This window comes from Ailuropoda melanoleuca, chromosome 7, assembly GCF_002007445.2.
Source record: "Ailuropoda melanoleuca isolate Jingjing chromosome 7, ASM200744v2, whole genome shotgun sequence".
Lineage (NCBI taxonomy): Eukaryota > Metazoa > Chordata > Mammalia > Carnivora > Ursidae > Ailuropoda > Ailuropoda melanoleuca.
In genome coordinates, this window is record NC_048224.1 from 106,258,038 (window position 1) to 106,283,409 (window position 25,372).

Genomic DNA, 25,372 nt, shown 5'->3' on the forward strand with positions numbered 1-25,372 from the left:
ACACTAGTTAAACTTTGCCTGCATTTAAAAATCTTACTGTAAGACTACAATAAAATATCTTTAAATAGTGGGATAATATGATATGGAGAAATAGTTTAGAACCATATTTTGATTTTGCTGCTGGTAACCCTTGGAAAATTAGCACAAATATACCACAAATCTCAGTAAGATCCCCTGGGAAAAATAAGAATTATAAGAAATTTATTCCAAAAGATAGACCATAAGCATATGAGTGCCACACCATTAATGTTTTTCTTTTTATCTACCATATTTTCTTCACTCTTTTCACTCACCGAGTCTTGGAGATTTGTTAACCAGAACAGATTCTGAATTCTTAGGGAAATAAAGCCTATGAGCTATAGTATATAATTCATCAACCTTTACATTAAAGTATTTTTGCGATTTCTTGAAATACTTCTCATTCTAATCATTTAAGAAGTATAATTAGAATTTACAAAGTAAGTTATTGGGCATTTTTAATCTTTTCAATAACCATATCAAGTGCCCAACACAATGGGATTAATCTGAACTGCAAAACTTTGAAGAAAGATGTGGGCAAGTGGGTCTCAAAATTCTGTCTCAAAAGTATGTCTGAAATCAAAGCAGTTAGGGGAAGTCACTGCACTCTTTCTAAAAAGCTTGGAGAACTGTTCTCTATACTGGTGACTTAATTGCTATTCTTTTTTTTTTTAATTTTTTTAATTTAATTTTATTTTTTTTTAAAGATTTTATTTATTTATTTGACAGAGATAGAGACAGCCAGCGAGAGAGGGAACACAAGCAGGGGGAGTGGGAGAGGAAGAAGCAGGCTCACAGTGGAGGAGCCTGATGTGGGGCTCGATCCCATAACGCCGGGATCATGCCCTGAGCTGAAGGCAAACGCTTAACTGCTGTGCCACCCAGGCGCCCCTTTAATTTTTTTTTATTATATTATGTTAGTCACCATACAGTACATCCCCGGTTTCCAATGTAAAGTTCGATGATTCATTAGTTGCGTGTAACACCCAGTGCACCATGCAATACGTGCCCTCCTTACTACCCATCACCAGTCTATCCCATTCCCCCACCCCCTACCCTCTGAGGCCCTCAGTTTGTTTCTCATAGTCCATAGTCTCTCATGTTTCATTCCCCCTTCTGATTACCCCCACTTTCTTTATCCCTTTCTGTAATTGCTATTTTCAATTTGGTTTGTGTTGACATCATCTGACATTATGTGACTTTTTTGGATTGAGAGAGAACTTTTCTTTGTCTTACTATTATCAAAGACTGTAAATAAACATTTGTTATTCAGGCTTCCACGGTATTTTTTAAAAATCTGTACTTTTACATAAAAGTACATATTTTTTAGTTCCCTTAGCAACAACAACAACAACAAAAAAAAATGGTAGTACTGAGTTTATGGTCACACATGGGCTGGAACCCAGAACCATCTATTGGACTTAACAGAGAAATGTACTTTCTGTGCCTGTTGTCTTACATCTAATCTTTTCTCATTTGCAAAACTCTTCTCCATTCCCAACCTTTAACTAGGGATAAGGCCTCACTGTAACATTCCATATAACATTGCTGGAAAATTTATAAAAAGAAGTCTAAAGACTACAGTAACTTGAAACAAAATAGAACTATATTATTCAGTAAAATCCATTAAGAAAAAATAAAGACATTGAAATTATAAGTAGATATCATTTTATCATGAAAATCAAATAATTAGCTCTTAATCTGTTAAAATGGGAATTTTGAAAATTAATATAAAATCATAGCATGGAATCAAAGTTAAACACAGCAAACCTGATTATGTATGGGAATAATTTATGGTCTAAAATCTCCCCATCCAGTGCTCTTCCTCCCAGGGAGAAATAAATAAAGAATGAGAGTCAGATCCAATAATTTGTGGCCATCATTCATGGTTTTATAGGTGTAATTAGTAAGCTTAAGTGGAGATTTACTATCTCTCGAGTATGATTATATATGAATTAGAAGAGTCTGCAGTTACTCCATACTATATGAAAATACAAACCATATTAAGAGAAATTTGCCAAATATAATAAAAAAATTAAGAAGCTCTAACACTTCCATCTTAAATGAGTCAAGAATAACTAGTTTATCTTTCATTTAATTTGCAAAGAGATAATCATACAGAATATGTGGCTGCAAATAAATCTCCTCAAACCATATTATTTAAATTGACATAAACATTGAAATTCACACTCTGTCATGAATTTTTTAAATGCCCTGGAAAATCTGGTAAATATAATTTGCATTTTCCAGCTGAAAACATGCTAAAAGAAAAAGTATGTGTCACACATGGGAAAAAAATATTGGCTTAAAATATTTTTTTAAGATCCAAAACATGTTTAACATTCATTTACCAAAATGTTAATTACCAACATGCTAACATTCATTTACCAAAAATGAACACTATTGCAAGTATTATTATATTAAGTTTGTGCATAATTGTAAAAATAGCAAAGTCTTTTTAGCATTTCTTCTCTACCAAGCACAATTCTAAGTTCTTTACATATATTAATTCATTTAATCCCATAACAATTCCATGAGGTGGATATTGTGATCGTTATCTGTGTTTTACAGATTAGGAACTCCAAAAATCAAAAAGTTTAATTTACACACTCTGTGTTATACAGATAATAAACATAATGTGTTGATTTGAACCCAGGCAGTCCAAATCCAGAATCCATGTATCCGTAACGGAGCATGAACACATGCATCGTATGTGTGTGTTATGTCCCTACTCACAAAAAGTTAAATGCCTTTGACGTTTTAACGGGATAAAAAGATCAGTAAAAGAACAGGTCTTAGCAGGTAAAGTGAGTTACCAGGGTCACAACATTACTGAATGGTAGTTTTGACAGTAGATTATGGTTCTCATTCTACCACTCCTAGAATTAAGTCATCTTAATGATAAACATTAATCCTTTAGGAATCAGTTATTTATTAAATAAATTATCATTGTTAGGGAAAAATCTGTATTGGCATTTATTTTGTAACTGATTAACAATTATTTTGTCACCTGATAGATTTAATTTTTCCTTTTATATTAGGGAAAATTTCATGAGAAACTGCAAATCATTTGGATGGTTGCAGGGTGAAGAAATGTCCATGGCCTAATGAAATGCCTTTTTCTTCCCTAAAGATGATCCTAGAGGAAACCAAAGTCAATTTAATTGATTTTATCTCATTACTAAACTTTACATGGAAAGAACTATATATTTGCATTTCGAATCTTAATCCTTATACATTTATGCCACCCTCATTATCTGGCTTAATATTTAGCCACTCAAAGCCACTTCATAAATTATCATGAGATAAAAAGATTGATGTCACATAGGAGCAAGGCATTTGGAATCAAAAGGACCCAGAGGTCTCGAGCTCACAGTTTGATTCCGAGCAATCTGCTTTATATTCATGTGCCTCAGTTTTCTCAAACATAAAATGGGCTTGAGGTGAAGATAAAAAAAATGATGTATGTGAAAAAGCGGTGCAAACTTTAAATTGCTTTAGAAAATGTTAATTGATGTTCTTCTTTGGAATGTTCTGTATCACTGTTGCATCAAAAGAACGAATACCATTAACGAATCATTCATTTCCCTTCCCTTACAGAGTCTATTTAACTTCTGAGCTCTCTCTCCACACTCTTCCCTAGCCTTCGTGGATATGTACTATTTGGCACTCGATGAAATTTTGAATTTCATCCCTTCCAAGGCACGTCTCTTGGTCTTCACTATGATCTCAGTTTGTGAGAGGAGAAGCCCATGCTGCAAATCTCTAGAAGTCAGATTTAGAATAAAGTTGGAACTGTAAAGCTCCTGCCAGGAAATATTGTCAGTCAATCTAGGAGTTGTTAATAACAGCAAGTGGATTTTAATGGACTAATTTCTTTGAACCAGTTAAAAAATTTTCAACCAATGAACCATTTCCCAAACAATTAAACATACTGATTTTTCTCATATATACCTTCTAGTTGCCCACTGTTTCAGCCATAAAAATAATATTACCATTGAAAGAAATGATCAGGACTTTGCAAATCTTACTTTTAAAACCAAATAGCTATATTCATTTATTCATTTAACAAATGCTTTGCCACCTTTGAGAAAGTGAAATTAGACTTCCTTTTTTTTAAAGTGTTGCTGCTGTTAAAACGATACTGAATATTAAATAATGTGTTTGTTTTTCAGCTGTTGTAAGTCTAAAGAGATTTTTTGAATACTTCAATTATAAAAACATTTAAAACATACAAACTTGTGCAATTTTTATTTTAATGAAGATGAGAAGTTCATTAAAGAAGATAAATATTTCATTAGATGTTAAATAAAACAAAGAGATTTTTTGGCTTCTCTCAGCACAAAATTCCTTGAAAGATTAATTAATACATGCAAATTATGCAAATTAGACCCATGCAAATATTTTATGAAGACAATTAAGGGAACCATTAATTACTGCTTTTTTTGCTTCAGTGAGATTCATTCATTTAATTTTAATTTCACTTTAACTGTTTTGATGTATAATCTTGCAGCTAAGAACTTTATCTTTCCTGGCGGGTCACTTAAACTTATAAATTTCATCAAGTGAGTGCACAGAAATCTGTAAAGATATTCTCTAGACTATGTTTAGTATCAAGAGAAATTTCTGACACAATGCACTCCCAGAAACAGGGAAACTGGAAGGGAATGTGAGCTCATTCTTGGACAAGGTTCAACTGCTGGAAAAGCAATTAATTTGCTTTGGCTGTGCTAATATAGGGGAATTAGAAAGTGTGACACAAGACAAATAGAAATAATTAGTTCTCCAAAATGATGTTCTCATTAATATGGTTCGAACAGTCGAAATAAAAAACATTATTGTGGCATGTCTGCATTCCGTCCCTAACCATGGGAGGTGGAATAATGTACCATAAGCATTTTTACGTTTATAGTCTAAATGATGATGTCTTATTTTTTTAAAGAAGAATTTATAGCAAAAGGTGTTATATCTCTTGAATGTCTAAACATATACATGTTATCAAAATTGATGACATACTTTCCATCACCAGGTGTTTATGAACCAATTTTTTATTTTGCACATACAAGTCCTGTAATTTAGTGAATAGACCTTAAAGCGGGGGGTACTTCTGTAATTTAAATATTTTCAGATAACTTTTTTAACTCCTGGAGTATAAATAACATTTTCCAGAAAATAAAAATCTATTTATGTTCCATTTCAAAGAAATTACTGTGAATATTTATTAAAGGTTCTCTTGGATGGCCAGGCTACTTTCACTGTCTAAAAGTGGATACAAAAAGAGGAAGCAGGCTATGTGAACATAAACCACTAGAGTTAGTTCTAATCTATATTTCAAAATGGTAACCCTCTTCAGCTTGGGTAGATATTACATACAGTTTTTATTATAACAATCATCAGTGAGCTAGTTAATTGGATATAATGGTCGTCAAGTTTTTCTTTTGAGGGTAAAAAGACTCAGAGCAAAAATTTATTTTAAATAGATTTTTCTTAAAACCGAAGATGAGAATATACTATCTAAACAAGAAATTATGGAATGTATTGATTACAATGAAAAATGAATTTCTTCAACTGTTTGGTATTCATAATAATAAAAAGTATCATTAATAAAAATATATATAATATTAAAATGACAGAGGCTTATTTTTCTACCTATCTTCTAACATTTCTCTCACCACTCACTATTAGTACAGAACTATGAAAAGTTATAAGCGGACACACATTATCATTGACATTTGTTGAGCTTTTTAATGCTTTTTTTAAACCCCACAGATCTTAAAATTAAATTTTCTTTCTTACAAAGGTAATCTCATTTCATTCATCCTGAGATTCCTAAATTCCCTAAATTTCTATTGCCTACTTACACTGTCCACACAGATGTATGTTACGCCTTCTAAATTAGGATCATCTGTGAATTTCACTGATACACTCTGTTTAACCACTGTTCCATATCACTAATTATGATGTTAAATCAAAATGGATCTAGCATTGATCTTTTAGGCCCCCTGCTAATACCTTTCCCAATTTCCATTTATCACTGCTCTTTGATTATGGTCTTCAGACAGTATTCAAGCCAAGCCACAAACACAGTCATGAAAAAGCCAATTTAATTCAGTCGTATCTATGCTAACAAAACATTGTATTTTCTATAAATAATTGGTCTGTTTCAATATTTGATCGTAATTTAGTTGTACGATGTCCCTTTTACCCTCTAAATCTCCAATTCTAATTAATTATCCCCGATATTCCCTATATCCTCTGAATTGTCATAGCATCTACCACCTATTATATTGCATTTACTAAGGAAAAATGATGTCAACTATATTACAAACCAAACCCAATCATTTTGCCTTAATTTAATCTGCATAATATTTGGGCAATGGAGAAAGACTTGAAATGACAGGACAAACCCTCGTGTTCTGTCATAACTCAACACAAACATAACAAGGAGAATCATGCTTTTTCCCCATAAGAACCAAGAGTTTAGAAAGTTAGGTCTACGGAAATAATACATTGAAAATAATTTCTTGTAATTAATAATTATAATGAACTATACCTTATTACTATTTTCAGCAACTTCATACTGAACTGCCCGCTATGTCTCACTTCATGTATAATTACTTTAAATTATGTAAGAAGCCATTTCCAACAAAAACCTATAAAAGGCCTTCAGCATTTGGTGTTTAAACATAGCCACTGATGTTCAAAAACAAGATTTCCTTTATCATGTATTTCTTAAAAGAATAAAAATGTTTATACTGAAATTATAAGAAAACATTATTCTAAAATTTTATAAAAAATCCCAATTCATGAGTAGCTCTGAGACTTTCTATTTAATAATAATAACTCTGTCTAGTTAAATGAGTAGTTAACAATGACCTATGATAACTATGGAACAATAGCCTGTTTATTGGTTACAGTCTGCAATCAATATCATCTTTTGTTCAACTTAATCAATGCTGTCTCATATTGATTAGCTGCATTGAAATGCTGCCAAATACCAGAAACCACAGCCAAGAGACTAGAAGTAAATTTATTATTGTTTTGTTTTGTTCGTAGTAATATAATTCCAATATTTATTTATTTTTTAAGATCAAGAAAAAGAGTTTCAGGTGATCCTGATGGTAATTATATTATTTATAAGCGACTCAGCAATAATCAATATACAGTGCAAGCAGTCTGGAAAACAGTTCTGATCAACTTTCTCTTTTTTCCCTCTTTCTTTCTTTTCATGAAACCCCCCCGTCCCTCTTTTAAGCTAAATAAAAACATCTTCAAATATGAAAAGTTAGGTTCCAATAACAAAAACATTCTTATAAATTTCTACAAACACTTTACTAGGGGACGAAGTCAACATGATATTATAAAGACCAATTTTCTGAAAAAAGAAAAGTTAATTATATATCAGAGTAATAATAGCTTCAGTGTTTATCAGTTGCTAGGCACTGTAAATATGTTAACTCATAATAATAAAATGTAATATTAACAGCTAAAACTTAACTGTATGCATACTATTGTGCAGTACATGTTGAGTGCCTTACATGAATTATTTTATTTAACAATCCTCTGAGGTTAAGCAACTACTAAAGGAAAAAAAAAAGAAAAAGAAAAGAAAGTGGAGCAGAGATTTGAATCTAGACCTGACTCCTAGCTTTCTTAATTGTTAGTTCTATAGCTGTGCCTAAAGAACCCCCTCTTCTACATTAAACTTAAGGATGTTTTTTTAAGTATTAAAAATAGAAATGTGCATAAGACAATTACATAAAATTAAATTTAAACAATACTTTTAAAAAGATTTTAGAAGTGGTAAGTTTAAGTAAGTTTCAATTTAGGGCCATTACAGGGTAAAAGTCTTGGAATATCATTCAGTAACTCTGTTCAAACACATACTACAAAAGAAACGAAGAGGTTCTCCAAATGTCTTGTATTAAGTCACAATTAGATTTGTGTCTGATTTTAAATTTATCTTAAGCTCATTGCATGCTAAGTGGTAGGGATGTGGATAAATCTTTTATCTTTATGATGAATTTCTTAGTATCTTTTATTGCTACTTTTTTTTCTTCACTAAAGAGTGAGTTTTCCCCAGTGTGTCTTGGAAGTGTCTATAAACATGGTATAGGCACCACGATGGATGAAAAAGTAAAAAGCTGGAAAGGAAACCTTTTTTTCCAATTGCATATCATTCTCTAGTACCTGTCAGTAGACTGTTTTGTACTTCTTAAGTCTTTAACGGACGCTAACTATTCAAATCAGGTGACAGGGATGGAAGTAGTTATTCCAGAAGAGATAGAAGTAAGTCTAGATGGCAAGGCCTGGAAGATAGAGCAAAGACTTTAGAGTCATAAATATGGAATTAAATGTCTGTGACCCCACTAACTCATAGTGCAAATGTGAGAATATTAATTAGCCACTCTGAACTTTAGTTATCTCACCTTTAAATTAGAATATATAGGAAAGGCTCAAAAAATAAGTTTCCAATTCACCTCACTATTTTAATAAACAAATAATTCCGCTTACCATATAATATCCGTAAGTCTAAATGAAAGAAAGTGTGTTACTGCGAAATTCAATGAGTGCTAGAACATTTGATTCAATAAAAAAATTTGATAAAGATATAAATTCCACTCATAAGAATGATATGCATGATGATGCTTTTGAAATTTAAGTTAATAAACAAATAATAATAGTAATCACATATTTTAAAAGAGCAAGAAAAGCACATTTTAACAATCGTAATCTAAAAATAATCAGGAAGAAAATAAGGGAATGTGAAAAGTAACTTAATTACATTCCCAACTCTGATTAACTCATGATATAACCTTTAAAAAATCATGTGCCTTCCCTAAGTCTCACTTTACTTGCTTGCAAAATGAAGAGATTTAATTGATCTTTAAAGTCCTTTCCTAGTGCTAAGTCAATAATATCATAAAAGTGTGCTTGGCATATCATCAGTGCTCAAAAAACATTTGTTGAAAAAAACAATTTTTTAAATTCAGCATGTGTCTTCAAATATCTAGGAAGCAGAAAGGAGATATTTTTTAATTGGAAAAAAAAGATTGTTAATGTGAAGGCAAGTCTTTTATGTCCTTTTATTGGAAGAATATTTGATTTTCTATGATCTAGGATCAGTCAAAAAAATAAAAAGCCAAACAGTTTTGATTATGGCCATTGGATATAAATAAAAGAGACGTACTTTTAAGTGAAATCAAGATTTTGCAAGCATAATTAGCAAATATTCTAAGATGTCAGAGGAACTATGGTCCACATTTCCATTGATTTTACCAATTCTTTTTTGGTTTAAAAAGGCAGGTTTTCTTAAAAAAAAGCCAAAGCTACTATTTTGAAAGTGAAATTTCCAGACTCTTCAGATATTGATAAAAGACATAGATAAAACAGCACTAATCCATGATTGTCCTATGTTATAGTTCGTGTCTATATATTGATAACCTAAATAATTTATAGAGAAGATTTAATCATTTAAAATTAAAAGAAATCAGAAAAGAAGCATAAGGTTAATGTATATTAAACAAAAGATGAAAGTATTATTTAAGAAATGTGACTATGGCATGTTAAATTACACATAAATTTAAAAAGGAAAACGTGAGTATAAGGAATATTCACAGAATCCAAATCTTACATCCAATGTGCAAACAAAAAAGTAATATTATGCACACATCCAAGAAGCATAGACACATATTGTTAATTCAGCAATCAGATATGAAAATTAATTCTGCCAGAATATGTAATTCTGACTTTCCGAGGTAGAATTATATTATCCTTCACTTCTTTTCATCAGTCTCTCCAACCAATGTCTAAGAAATGTCAGAACAATGAGGACCCGTGGCATTCACAAAATCAAACAGGTCCGGTCCTAAGTCATCAACAGTTGATAACATTCTTTCATGATATGTTAAACATTCAGCACTGTAAATGTGGCACAAACATTTGACACATTCGTATTTATGTGTCAAACATACAGGCACTAGGGGCACAGTGGTGACCAAAATAGACATGGTTCACACTCTACTCAGCTGCCTTCCAGAGAGAGGAAGAAGACACCGAACAAGGAACAAATGTGCAGCAGGTTGTTGCAGAGAAGTGAAAGGTATGGTAACATCCTCGAAAGGGTAGAATTAGACCCCGGGGGGCAGGGAGGTGGTGCAGGGGTGGGGGTGGAGTCTGGGAAGCATTCCTAGAAGCAGTTAACTTCTAAAATGAGATTTCAAGGTTGGGTAAGTAAAGGCAAGGAGGAAGGAACTATGTCCCTTGATAGGTGGAGAAAGATGTGGGGCTCTCAGAAAATCAAAAAGAGATGAGAGGATTCCAGGACGAGGGGAAGGAGCTGTAACTGGGTGTGGAGGATGAGGGAGGGAAATGTGTGCTCTGCTCTTCCTCAGTATAAATTAAGGAGGATGCTGGAGTGACAGATGAGGGTTCCATAAGGAAGGAACACTGGATGAAGACAGGTCTGTAGGGGGTGTGTGATCCTTTTGGTTTTGTGCACTGGATCTTGAGGCTTCTGTGAGACAGCCAAATAAAAGTTGGATATTACCTGGACCTCGTAATAAATGTCTGAATAGCCTGGAGAGATATATGCTTTTTAATTGTCAAAACATATCAGTTAAATAAACCAGAAGTGGGTACCATTGCCCAGGGAAAGATATTAAAAACAAAGTAGAATGAAGCTTAAGAAAGCCATCGTATTTTAGATTTGGCTGTGTACAGTGTGGGATGTGCATTTACACGTGTGGGGGCAGAAAGGGTTTTGGAGGGCATTTATTAACTAGTCCAAAAAAGTGTCCAGCGAGTATTTATATGAACTCAGTCTACTCTGCATATTCAAAAGATCTTACGAAAGCTTTAAAGTAAGATAAAATTTTTCAATACAAATCATGCCATATAAATCTGCAAGACTCAAGGCACGAGAGTTAATCACCATATAATTCAGCTCCTGAAAACAAGTTGTTTTTTTTAATTTTTTGATGTTTATTCTCTATCCATAATATCATCACCAAACTCATGAATTTTGAGTTAGCTACTAGAAATATCAACAATGAAGAATTTATCCCTGTGTAGGATGAGCTGATTTACTTTACTTATCACAGGTAAGTAAATTATTTAGGGCCTCTTTGCTCAGGAATATTTTCTAAACTGCTGTCTGGTTCCCTCCTCCCCTCCTCTATAGTTTTACAGAAATGGTGGTACTAAATGCCAATGAGGCACCGTTTAGTCTAACTAACCTGAGATGCTTATTTGGGGGTAATTACCTGGCACTTGTGCAGTATTTAAGTGCCCAGCTGCTAGGTGACTAACTCTTGGGCCAAGCATGGCATTTATTTATTGCCAGAATATTAAAAATAAATAAATACATGACAAGCATACAGAAATGTGGGTTTCCTTTGTCTTTCCTAATTAAGTTGAGTTTATTTTGGAACAGAGAATAATTTTACTTATGGTTGGACCAGGAGCAAGAAAGAATACAAAGAGTATCATAACATCTGGGCTTGGGGATGCCAAGACAGAGAAAGTGAAGGGAGGAAGAGGCTATGTTTGTGTCGTTCTTATACTGTGAAGAAGCAGGTGCTCATGGGTCCCCAAATGCATGACATAGACCATTTCACAAATTAGCAATGAGTTCCGGTTCTTTCTTCTTTGCCTCTCCCATCGTTGTGCTTCAACTCAGAATTTAACTAACTAGTTTTTTATCTTTGATTTCTTCTGCTTACAGTTAATTTTGTTCTGTTGGCTTCTAAATGTATTCATTTAGTCTAAGGTTTGAAAGAAAAAGGTTCAAAGGGCTAAATGAGCTTATTTAGTGAGGTTAGAGTAGCAAAAGATGATCTCTTGGGTCTGCCTGGTATTTTAAGTTTTGGGTGGTCCAACTCCTGGTAAAAATACCTTTTTAGCAACTAAAACATAAAAATACGGATTCATCCACAATGTTTTTTATTACATTTGAGAAAAAATCATCTTATCTAATTAAAACCATGAATATGAGCTAGGGGTTCTATTGAAAGCTGTGCATTTTGAACAACATAACAAAATCATTAAAATCGAGTATAAGTATACAAAAAGTAGAGTATTACTGATTGTTCACATTAGAATTAAGGAACACATTTTTAATTGACTGGCTGAATGAATGAATTCAATGATTAAGATTTTGTATTAAAACTAAAGCAAAGCATTAAATAACTCCATAATCATTTATATTTGGCTTTAAATCTCTATGTATAACTGTTCTTCAAATGTTTATTGCCTTAATTATAAAGTTGTTTGGGTGGGTTTTCTTTGTTACCCAACTGAGAGCATTTTGGATAGCAAAAGGAAGGCAATTTATGATTTAAAATTTTACTTGGAATAAGCAAATCACAATAGAAAATAGGAGTTGTCAAAACTTCCACCTTATACAGCAGGACTTTATGCATATTAAAGTACATATTTGAATATATGTAAATTTTACAAATTTAAATTAAAATAACTATAGCCTACTGATGACCAAAATTTTACTGATAGCAAATTCCTGGCATAAACATCATGTCAACTATGCAAAGTGTTTAATCATTGCCTAGTCACTTAACATTGACAACAAATCTCCTACTAATACGCAGGAATATATTGTCTATAATTTTTTTTGATTGATCTGACAACCTTGAGGATTCCATACATATCATATAATTTATATAGCACATCTACCTGGAGACTCATGTGCTTTCTCAGACCCCCTTTGTCCACAAGCTAAGTTAATGCATGAGTGGTCCGTGCACACACAAATCAGGGCTGATATTTATACTGATCTGATTGAAGTTATCATCCCTGATAAGGAGGACTGGCTTTGCTATTACTAATTTGTTAACACCTGTATGCAATTTTTAAAAGAGACACAACAGAAATCTTAGGATTTTATTAAGATTATACACACGCACACACACGCGCACACACAGAATTTTGCGGATATCCATAATGCTCTAAAAAAAAGAAGTCTTTTCTACATCAACAATTGCATTAATCTTGTATATACAAGGAGATATCTCATAATAACAAACGGTTTGAGCCTCAGGATTTAAAAAATAATTATCATGGTTTTAGTTAAATAAATATAGGCAAAAACATTCTTCAGGAATGTTCCTGCAAGTTTCTGATTTTTACTTATTGCATATCTGACACTTTACAAAAGTATATTTCCTTTACACTAAACCAAAGATGACACTTTTGGAGCTGATTAAGTAGCACAATTAATGTCAAACAATATCCCCAAAATGATTGAGCTTAAAATGCAAAATAAAAGCAATTGGGAGGATTATAGCAGTTAATCATTTTAGGCTTCCCTTTGAAAAACCATCTTCATTTAAAACAGAAAACAAATGCTCTTTTTACTGTTTAGTATTCATGTTGTTAGACTGAGTTTATTGCCTAGAATAGATGTTAGACTATAAATGTTACCTTCAGATTTTGTTCTTTCTTAATAGCATGGTCTTGGCAATATACATATTTAGCTCTTCTGAGTGTTTAATACAACTCCCTTTAGTATTCTATATATGATTTTGCTCAGCAGATTTGTGTTATTAAAATGTATATAAAGGCATAGAGAACATTCAGAAAATCCACAGAGGACTAAACAATCTTATTTATTGTTAACATTCAACCAGTCTATTTTGCATGTACCTTGCAGTATCTGTCACAAAAATGAGAAGGAGAAATTTTCAAATTTAAGAACTACCTATTTGATTAACCCGTGCTTTTAATTAGACGGTATAGAACTTATAAACACTTCCTGCGTGAGACTGGGCTTCAAGCATTCAATAAAGCACATTTACTGTGTCCAAGATTAAATCATACATTGTTTAAAATTAATTATTCCTTTTTAATTGCATTGTATAAACAGAAATGACCTGTTAATTTAAAGAAAATCTATCAGCACAAAATGAATTCACTCATATAAACAAGCAAGATGAACTTGACCTTGTTTGAACTTGTTTTGATGTGGCCCAGATGGTAGGCTACATGCTTGAATAGCAGGCTAAAGCTGAGGAAAAAACTCATATAGCAAGATCTAGATTTATAGCCTTTTGCAAATTCCTACCTTGTATTGTCCTTTCAGCATCTGTTCGGCTGCCGCTGCGGTCAGCTTCTATCTCTGGGGTCAGAGAGTCTAAAAAGCACAGAAAGGTAAGAGTGACACATATTTCATTTGATGCTATTGTCCTTTAAAAAAAAAAAAGAGCAACCTGTTACTTTGGAGCTGAATTAAAATGACATAAATCTTTGTCATCTTTTAATGGTTGAACAAAGACTACAAAAATCAGAATTATCAAAATATGTCAAGAGATAAATAAGAAACACAGAATTGTTCATAACACGGGATGGGGTTGGGACGCTCTCCGATTAATATTTTATCCGATTTCTGTAGAGACAGACTCGGCGAAACAGGAAAGCGATGTCAGGTCACAGATACTGGAGTTAAGTAGTAACAAGCCAGTGAAAGCACCTATGAAAGCAAGCATTTCCCCAACTCGTGGGACTACTGCCCACCAGGCTTTCAGCTACGAGCACAGTGTAACGAACCACTATATGTACAGATACATAGAAAACCACAAACACAGGTTTAAATTGTCTTTTGAGTCCTAAAAAGTGAATGTTAGCCACACATAAAGATGCACCCTCTTACCATTTAAGACCCTGAGACTGTCTGTAGAAGCTGCCTGTTTTAGTGTTTGCTCTGCTTGCTCGCGCCGCTTTGTCTCAAATTCAAGCGCTTCCTGTAATTTTCTCTTTGCCTTCTTCTCCTTCTTTAGCCTCTTTTGAACTATGGCTAGAAAAGAATGTTCGTATGTTATATTTTAAAAAGTTTTTGCAATGTTCCAATTTACAAATGATCTGTGTTTTTTTTATAATACTCTTTTTTTTTTTTCCCCTCCCTGCTGGACGAAGTCTACCTACGCAGGGGAAGTTCAAAAATCCCACCTTTACCTAAAATAAATCCCAGTGAAATATCCAAAGAGGCCAATTTTTATTTAGCTTTGAAGGATTATATTACCAAGATGCCTTTAATTGTCATATGTAGAGACAGATTTAAGGGGAAATTAATTTTAGTAAATATTTATATCACTGATAAAAGAAGTCTGATTAAATGAATTTTGTGGATTAGTCTCTGCCCTTGAATCAGAATAGCGCAGAGTAGTTAGAATAATGCAAACCTTTATACGCATGCCTCCTATCTCTTAATGAAGCACCAATTTTGAATAGTAAATGGAGCATTTCCCCTGTAGTTTTTTTTTGCAAAACAGTTACACCAGTTAGGTTTTTAAGAATTTTTTCTTGAAATTTAAAAAAATGCAATAAATATTATTGCATATAAGGAGTTAATATTCTTAATTATTCACAGAGAAGCTGTCTTTTGGGGGGATGAAGCTATTGTAATTTGCTCAGAGATATCAATAATTTCTTCAAAGCAAATTTATATACACTCTAACATATTTCAAGAAAATTATGTTTTACTCTGCTAAAATCTGGTAGAGTATAAAACCTCATTGATAATAATAATGTGTTACTGCTGACAATAATGTGGTATTTATATACAAAACTAGATTATGCTACAAAAAGTTAATTATGATACATTTTCTCCTACTGGACAATTTAAATATTTGTATATAATATGTAATCAATAAACAGTAACAAATAAATGTTGTCCACAAAATGTATGTTAACTATACTTTCAGTATGATAATTATTTTAGCTTTTACAATATATGTAAGGTAAGCAGTTAGCATAAGGGGAGTATGCGAATGTTTTTCTTTGGAATTTTTTTTTTTTTCCTGGCTGATAAACATTGTGGATGTGAGTGTGAGTATGACAGAGTCAGTGCAAGAATATCCTTTTGGTAGAATTAGTCATAGGGAGTTGTCATTCCAAGTTTACTATTTGATTTCTTACTACAGATGAAAGAATAACAACATTTTCATTTAATACAGTATTTAGTCAAAATATAAAACAAGGCAATAAAGTTTCAAGTAAGAATTTGCTTCAATTTCTAATCTTCATATGTCCCATTTTTATAATTATTAATACTGTTAAGGTGGCAGACCACTAACTTATTGAGTTTATTGTTGCTGGTAACATACATTAACAGAGACTTTTTTTAAATCAAAACATACATTGGCTATAGTCTTATAATAAAAACAAAACTGGTTTTGAATAAATGCTAATTTCCTTTACTGAATAGGGTGAAAATCATATGTTCATCTTAACAAAATCATTTGCCTACTGTATCCCTTTCTGAAGATGATTGTTTATAACTCTCTTTGAAAAGAAACAGTAATTTCTGAATTACTTATTTGGATTGTATATTTCCATGGGACTAAAAGCTCAATACCCAATGTCTTGCCATTGACTGCTTATTATTTCCTCTTCTGTGACTGAATGGAATGGTATTACCATGTTCTCTCTTCAGGGTAGTACATTGCTTCAATAGATAAATTTATAATAGGTAATTATTGATAGCTATTACCTTTAATTTATTGTTCACAATTAATTAAATGGGAGGTTCATGATGTGATCTGTGAAGTGTTTTGCCCTCTAGTGGTTAAAGAAAAAAACAATATAAGTCCTCCAAATGATTTGAACCAATAACATTCTAAAGTTCTCTCAAGTAATGAAAAGATTACTTTAGGAATTCAAGGGTCTACCTTTAAGTCTTGTCAGAAAAAAAAAAAGACTTTTGGTGAGCACAAAATCAAGAAATGGCTATCTCATGGAAGATGGTTCTATATAATGAACGCTTTGACGAACTTCATTATTCACAAAGAACATATCCCATTATCAATGTTTATCTTGTTTTGATTACTTTAGTACCTAAATCTATATGAAATCACATTATCTAGATGAGTGTTATACGTGGGTGGTGATGGCTTTCCCAAAGCAGCCTCATCCCAGGAACCTACTAGCTTATGCTTTATAGTAACTAATGTAAAAACCCACCAAGTCTTACTGGTTTGAAAAACAAAACAGAAACAATGATTTTCAAATGACTGTATCAAATATATATAAGAAGACTACGTGGAATATTTTTATTGGACACTTATTAAATGAGGGAATAGGTGCTCCCCCTCTGGACTACTTAGGAGAATCTTAAAGTTGAGGCAAAAGTGAAGTTGGTTGTAAAGAAAATACTCTTACTCTCATACATAAGATAAACACACAATATGAATGACCTTCAAAATTATGTATACATGCACTGTAAAGTGTGTTAGAAGAAGCAATTCATAGATTGGTAATATCATTATTTTTACCCAATAAAAATTCATATTGGCTTCTACACTAATGTGTACTTGACCTTGTTGGATGAAAATGAGCCATTCAGAAAGAAAATTATACAAACACTCAACTTTGGTCATTTGTTCAGATATTCATCAGTCTTCAATTTCAGTTGATAAATATCTTACTAAATCTGCTTCGCTTGAATAATCAGTATTTTCTATTTTAGCTTTATAACTTTAACTCTTAAGTTTTTCAAAGGGCAATTGTGAATGAATACACAATTTTTCTTCATGGCTGTTATCAGAGCTCATTCTTTCCCTAAAATTATTTTTTAAGCTCTAGGAGCAAAAAAATTATGTGATTAATGATATAATCGATATATTTCAATTCCCTGAGGTACAAACAGAAGAGAAACCATATATACTCTGGAGATGAAAAAAAGTATAGTGAGCCCAGGATTCAAATCCTGCTGTGAACCTCAGCTATAAGTAAATGAACAAAAAAGCTGTAGTCTCATAGTAAATCACCAAACATAGTATTGTCCTGTTAAATATTTTATAGAAAGTATTACACTTATTTAGAAGTTCAGAAATACCTCTATTCTTTTGTTCCATAGCCAACTGCTTCTCAAGTGTTTCCCTCAGCTCTCTTTCCCTTAAAAAATCCATCTTCAGCTCTGTTTTTTCCAGTTGGACTTGTTTTTCTTGAGCTCTGGCATTATCTATGGCAACTTTCAAGAGCCCCTGTACAAAGAAGGCATTCAGAATTGTAATATTTTGGAGCAAAACACATTTCATTCATTACTTAAAAGCATTTAAAAAAAACAACTTATCAAATTCTTTCATTCTTGTATATTCACTCTATATTTACTAGGACAAGTACTTCAACTAAAGCCCAAAATTTCTAAATCTAATTAAACTATCTTAGGAAGACAAATGTTTTTGCCATGCAGGTTCAATTGCTTCTAATTAGAATATCTAGATCTAAAACTAAATGAAGGCAGCAAGAGCATGCTAAAAAATAAGAACTGAGAAGAAAATTATACCGAAGCTCTTACACAGGTGACAATCTGATATGGTTTACATAATCCCAATGATCCTGGCAGGACCCACCTATCTCTTGGGAGCTCAATCTCCACTGGTCCCTACTGAGATCACACTGGACACAATGCTTGTCTTTCCATTTCTCAAGAAAATTGGTTTCTGGACCAGGGATTTTGCTCTTGGGATTCTTCTGAATGCTTTCCCTCCCAGTTTTTGTGTGGCCCATGCCCTCACTTCATTTCACCTTTGTTCAGTCACCACCCAATTAAGGTCTTTTCTTTCCACCCTATCTGGAACAGCCCTCCTATTATTCCCTCCTTAGAATTCTTCATATCACTTATGATTGTATAATATTGTCATTCATGTATTTGTTTATCGCTTTATGCTGGGTCTCCTGCGCTAAAATGTAAACTCTTGAGGCAGGGACATTTTCTCTCATTTGGTACTATGTCCCCCAGAGTCCAGAGAGTGCCTACCATATAGTAATTCTAAAAATTTGTTGAACAGAAATTATAGAACTGGTATATTTTTCTTGAGGTATATAATATATGCAAGGGATCCCAAACCTAGTGTTTGATAGTGCATTATTTTTAAAAAGTCATTTAAAATGGTTGTCATAAATTGGAAATAACTTTTAAGGGATTATTTGACAGTACAATTCAAGAGTATGTGGTAAAAGTAAAGTTTATGTATACTATAGACGACGGAATCTCTTATATAAGAAATATACATGTACGTTGATTTACTCTTTGCTAATTAAAAATTTTTGTAATATTCTGAGATTCTTGAAAATGAGATTGTGAGAATATGTAAAACATAGAAAAAGTATTCTGCGCATGCTCTCTCCTAAAATCCTTTAGAGAATTATTAGTAAATATTAGAGCTAAAATTTCTATCCTTATCAGCTCAGTAATACAAACAGCTTTTTTGAAGTAGAAGATAATTTGCCTTGGTCTGTGAAATTTTCTTTCTTTTTTTTTTTTTTTAAGATTTTATTTATTTGGGGCGCCTGGGTGGCACAGCTGTTAAGGGTCTGCCTTCCGCTCAGGGCGTGATCTCGGCATTCTGGGATCGAGCCCCACATCAGGCTCCTCTGCTATGAGCCTGCTTCTTCCTCTCCCACTCCCCCTGCTTGTGTTCCCTCTCTCGCTGGCTGTCTCTATCTCTGTCAAATAAATAAATAAAATCTTTAAAAAAAAAAGATTTTATTTATTTGAGAGAGAGAGCGCACACAGGCAGGGGGAGAGGTACAGGGAGAGGGAAAGACAGACTCTCAAGCAGACTCTGCACTGAGTGTGCATCCTGACGTGGGGCTCGATCTCACTACCCTGAGATTATGACCTGAGCTGAAATCAAGAGTCTGATGCTTAATCGACTGAACCACCCAGGTGCCCCATAGAAATTAAACTTTTCAACTGCAATTATAAATGAAGAAGTTGGCGCCTTTGTAGATATCCTCTAGGATATGACCCTTTTTGCAGGAGACAACATAAACAGTCAGAACTGGGAATTTCATCACTGGTTTGACTTGTTAGCCCAACAGAGGTGTACCCTTAGATCAGCTCACCAATGTAGCATTATTATAAGCCATTTTACTCTCTTTTCAAGCACATATAAATTATTTCATGTTTGTTATACCTGACCCTGAATTTCCTGGTATAATTCTTGTGATATGGAACAAGCTGGAGGGTTTCTACATGGCTGTTTGCCCCTCCCTACTCTTTTGTTTTTAACAATAAAACATAGCTGCTAAGGAAACTGCCATCTTAACTCAATTCAGCAACATTCCTGTGTATGTTTCTTCTTCATCAGGAACAAACAATTAGTAACAAATGAAAGAGATCATTACATCAAGTGCCCTTTTAGATCACCCCAATTAAAACTTTAGTTTAGCTGTATTTTAATTCTAAGATACCAAATTCTAATTTTCTGCTCTGATTGCTCTTGTTGACTTATCTTTGAAAGATGTACTCTCTGTGCAATGTCTAGAGATTATTTAGCAAGATGCCAGTGTTGGCACCACTTAATGTGTTGATTGGTTGTATTATCAGTAGCTGTTTAAAATAAATTACTATTAAACTATCATTGTCCTTGGCTGACAAAACACAATATTTTGGTGTTCTTTAAATATGAAACAATCATTATGAATAAACATGTTGAATAATGTTAAACTGCGACTCTAATTTGTGTAATTTTACATTAATATTTGTTGTAACATATGAAGTTGCTAAGAGCATTTATGTTTACTGTTTTCTTTTGTTACAGTTGCTGCTAATGTCCCTAATGGTAATACATTACCTATTCCTGCTGATTATGTCTGAAAAATACTAGCTTTAAGATCCAACACCCTCCAGGGACTACTTATATGCTATATAAAATTAAGTTTCATTTTTAGACTTTAAATCAGTGCATATCAGTAGGAGTCCAGTGTGAACAAAAATCTGCACTAGAGCCAAACTGATACATATGCAAAAATATGTTATTGCCCGTGACAGCTTTGCTGCAAAAATACAGAAAACCGATTAAATTTCAGTGCAGCAGGGGGCTGGGAAAAGCAATAGCAAGAAGTGTTCCCAACGTCTACAAATCATTAGGACACCATTGTAACCATCAGTGATAATAGTACTTTCAGATTTGTGTAACTTCTGTAAATTTTCCAGGTAGAGCATATGCAAAGGTCACACGAAACGCTGAGTCTCACGTGAATGTGCAGTATTGAGCAAAATTCTGTGATGACAATTCTGTGATGATGAATTACAGCAAAAGACACAAGGTTTAAAACATGAATTTTTTCTCCAGGGGGAGGTCAGTTATGATGTTTGACAATGACAATTCTGAAGAAATGCATCTTAAGCTTACTCTGTGGCATAGCAATGATAAGAGACAATGGTCCTTTGGCCCAAAATTTCTTTCCCATAAGTGAGGCGTAATTGTTGTCATATCCACAGATGTTTTCGTTTTCTAAAATGATCTACCTTGTAAATTAGATTATTTTAATCATTTTCCAAGGAACGAGTCTATACGTATTTCTTTTCAGAAGGGCATTATAATTGATGCAGCAAGTTTTCAACTACTTCCATAGTCTAGAAAGTACAAATATCTCCTTGTATAAGAGAAGTTAAAGTAATACTGATAGGAAGGAAACATTTCTTAATATACTGGTTGGATCCTAGAGGAAAAGCTTACTCGGCCATGTTTGTTTTTTATACAAAAACTGTTTCAGAATCAGATGGTAACTAAAGTTCTTTCTGTCACTAGGATTAATGTGACAAAATTCTGCTCAGTAATGCATTGCTTCTAAAGAGAGTAAATATCCTAGTTGAAGGGGATTTCAGTGATTTGCCCACTCTCATTAAAACCTTTTAAAGCTGAAAAAACCAAGGTCCAGAAAGATTAGATGACTTGTCCAAAATCTCAAACTAGTAAATTGACTAAGCTTAGGTCAGAGCTCCCAAGCTTTTTATTTTTTTTTCTTTTTCTTTTAATGTTTCTTTCCAGGATGAGAAGAAATAGTGTCCCTGGAAACCAGGAACTTTTGTAGACAAACAAATACATACTAGAGCAGTTATCAACTAATGCATATTCACAGAAGCTCTTACAACAGGATACTGCTATACTTAGTTTAATGTTATGGCTATTGTTCTCAAAAATCAGTCAATAATGGATACACCCTCAAAAGCACTTCCAGGTATAAAACCCATCTTGTGATTCATATGACCATGCATGGTGATATAGCAACATAGGCTCTGTAATGATCCTGCCTATGTTTAAATCTAGACTCCATCTCCATTTTATGACCTTGATCAAAAGACTCGTCTGCCTCCATTTACTCATCTGTTAAATGCAGATGATAATGAAATCCACCGTATACAACTATAAAGATGATTCAATGTAATATCATATATAATTAGCATAGAGATGGACTACAGACATTGTGATTTATAATAAGAAACATATTTGGGGGGTGTCTGGGTGGCTCAGGTGGTTAAGCATCTACCTTTGGCTCAGGTCATGGTCCTGGGGTCCTGCATCCCGCATCAGGCTCCCTGCTCAGCAAGGAGTCTGCTACTCCTTCTGCCTCTGCCCCTCCCCCCCTCAGGCTCTCTTGGTCTCGCTCTCTCCCAAATAAATAAATAAAATTAAAAAAAAAAAACATATTTGGTCTTCATCCCAATCATGGCACAAAGATCCCACAATGGGTGGAATTTCCTAAGTGATAAGAGTGAAAAGATAAAATGGGTCTCTTTAGTTATTCATAATAAGTCCCGCCCCACCCAACTACACCAGAGTTTATTTTAATAAGGTGACTTTTGGAAAGCCCTGAGGAGGGAGCCTGGTTGTCAGGGAAACCAACTCTGTGATTGGAGGGTTGGAACTTCCAGCCCTACCTCCTGATCTTTGGGAGGACAGAGGGGCTAGAGGTTGAATTAATAACCAAGGGTGGGTGATTTAATCAATCATACCTAATAATGAAACCTCCGTGAAAATGCAAAAGGACCGAGTTCAAAAAGCTTCTGGGTTGGTGAACATGTGGAGGTACATGTGGAGGGACTGGGAAGGCTCGGAGAAGGCACGAGAGCTCCGCACCCCTTCCCATATAACTTGCCCTAAGCATCTCTTCCATTGGACTGTTACTGGGTTAGTCCCTTGATAATAAACTGGTGACCTAGTAAATAAAATGTTTTCCTGAGTTCTGTGAGCTGCTCTAGTAAATTAACTGAACCCTAGGAGGGAGGGATGGGACCCACTGATCGATAGCCAGTTGGTCAGTAGCATAGATGACAGCACTTCAACTGGCATCTGACATTTGGGTAGGGGGCAATCTTGTGGGACTGAACTCTTAACCTGTGAGATCTGAGGCTGTCTCCAGGTAGACAGTGTCAGAACTGATTGCAGGGAATCCAGCCGGTGTTGCAGAATTGCTTGGTGTGGAAACAGCTACCAGACACTTGGTGAGCAGAAGTGTCAGAATTGAGGTGATTTTGCAATAACGTATTGAGAGCAGAAGACACACACAGGAGTATTTTTCCTATATGATGACACATTAAGATTATTCAATAAATATTAATTTTTACTATCATCATTATTATTGTTGTGGTATATAATATCCATTAGTAAGTATGGTATATAGTTCAGACTTTTAAGAGATTAATGCTATTCTCTTCATCAGATTAAACTGTTGAGAATATTGGATATATTTCACTTTTTTTAATGAACTCTTTTCACAAAGAGTGGAAAAAAAAGACTTAGAATATGTAAGTATGATTAAACATAAAAAGATGTAATGAGGAATGAGAAAAAAAGACTTAGAATATATGATTAAACATTGAGAGAAGAAATAAGAAAAAAAAGACTTAGAATATATAAGTATGATTAAACATAAAGAGATATAATGTAACACCAATATATCTGATATTAGTCTACCCATATTTTGAAGCCAATGTCCTATTTTGTTGTTTATCTTTTTGAAAGTTTCCTCCGAAGTATTTTGTCTAACTCTGTTATAATTAAAACGATGTATTAAAAATGCAAATAAAAAACTATTAACTTATTTTAAATGCATAAAATATAACATCATTGGCCATGACATTGAAATGTAAAGACGGGAGAATGTATAATCAGAGTGTTTGGTCTTAGTACTAAGTCAGATTCTTCTTCATTTTCTTTTATCAAACACAGAAATTAGAGAATACTTCATAAGTACCATAGTTGTAGTGTGTTTATTTATTAAATCATAGTGATTCAATCTGTGACTTGCCATTTACTGTGGTTTTAACAATCCTTTTAGGTCTTCCTTTATTTAATTCCTCCTAGTGAACCAAACTCTTATCCTATATCCCCTATGGCATGTATCTTCAATGCTAACCTCATCCATAACTAATTTTTATATTCCCTGCCTTATTTTACCTTTCATTTTTTATTTACCTATTCTTACTTTAATATTTGTAAGTCATTTTAAATAATTCTCATAGTAAGATAAACAATGTAAATTATTTGTACCCAATCCTATGTACAAACAGATTATAGTTATGATTTACAGCATGAAAGCTCAGATTGAGAATAGAGAGTAAAATTCTCCTTTAAGTGTGTTTGTTAATTGGGTAGTTAATGTTCGAAGGGGTCACATTCAGTAAATTGACACTAAAATTCTTGTTTCCTCACCTAAAATCTCACAGGGAGTTCTCCACGGACATGATTGAATAAGGAAGGCATAATAAAAGAATGCCCACATTGACAAAAACAAAATTCCACATAAAATTTTTTAAAATCCTAAAAAGAAAAACCTGGAATGAATCCATATCACTCACTAAAGTGAAATTACTACACTGTAGATATATATATCTTTAGTATGTATAGTATATATAGTATATTTAAAAATACTAGTATGTAGTATTTTTCTACAGGTCCTCTTTTAAAACACAAACAAAAAAACATTTATGAAAATTCAGTTTTGAAATGTCATGGCAGGAACATCCATACCAACCATTACAATGTTAAAATTGAGATTTATCAAATTATAGAGTATCATGAAATTAAATTATTTTATATTAGAACAATAAACACTTAAACACATTGTTTTGAAGGGCTTTTGGTCATTAATTATAATAAAAAACAGACTTCTATACATTAAATTTAAATATGACCCAATGTCTTAGGTTTAATTAAAATAGTAAGTATATATAATAAAGCTTAAATTTTGTATATGGTATTGTATGATTTGAAACAGCAAACATTTTTAACTCAAATGTTTTTCATTGCTATCCTGATAAAAATGCTCCAGAAGAAATATGGAGCTTTAAATTTACCACACAAAAAGTATGTTACCATTTTGAAATAGAAAGCAGAGAACCCCATTATATATAATTGAAATTGCAGAGGAAATTGAGGTAGGCAGAATGTAATTACCCAAATTAGAATTTGGACAGCAAACACATTTATATGTATGCCCAATAAGCCAGGGTCATGACTACCTAAACATTCTATATCATTCCTAGGATATTACTATAACTCAATAAATGTGGCAATAATAAAAGAACTAGCATTTTGAAAAATGATGTGAA

At 33.1% G+C, this 25,372-nt stretch overlaps 1 protein-coding gene across 1 annotated transcript in view; it reads right to left on the reverse strand.

Moving 5' to 3' along the window:
• DACH1 (dachshund family transcription factor 1) overlaps positions 1 to 25,372 on the reverse strand; it is a gene marked incomplete at its 5' end in the record, with an annotated part of 415,054 nt that overhangs the window by 21,218 nt on the left and 368,464 nt on the right. Inside the window, 3 exons of the mRNA XM_011218601.3 lie at positions 14,096 to 14,164; positions 14,681 to 14,824; positions 17,864 to 18,011. Of these exons, the coding sequence (XP_011216903.3) occupies positions 14,096 to 14,164; positions 14,681 to 14,824; positions 17,864 to 18,011 (361 nt within the window). The remainder of the gene's footprint in view (positions 1 to 14,095; positions 14,165 to 14,680; positions 14,825 to 17,863; positions 18,012 to 25,372) is intronic.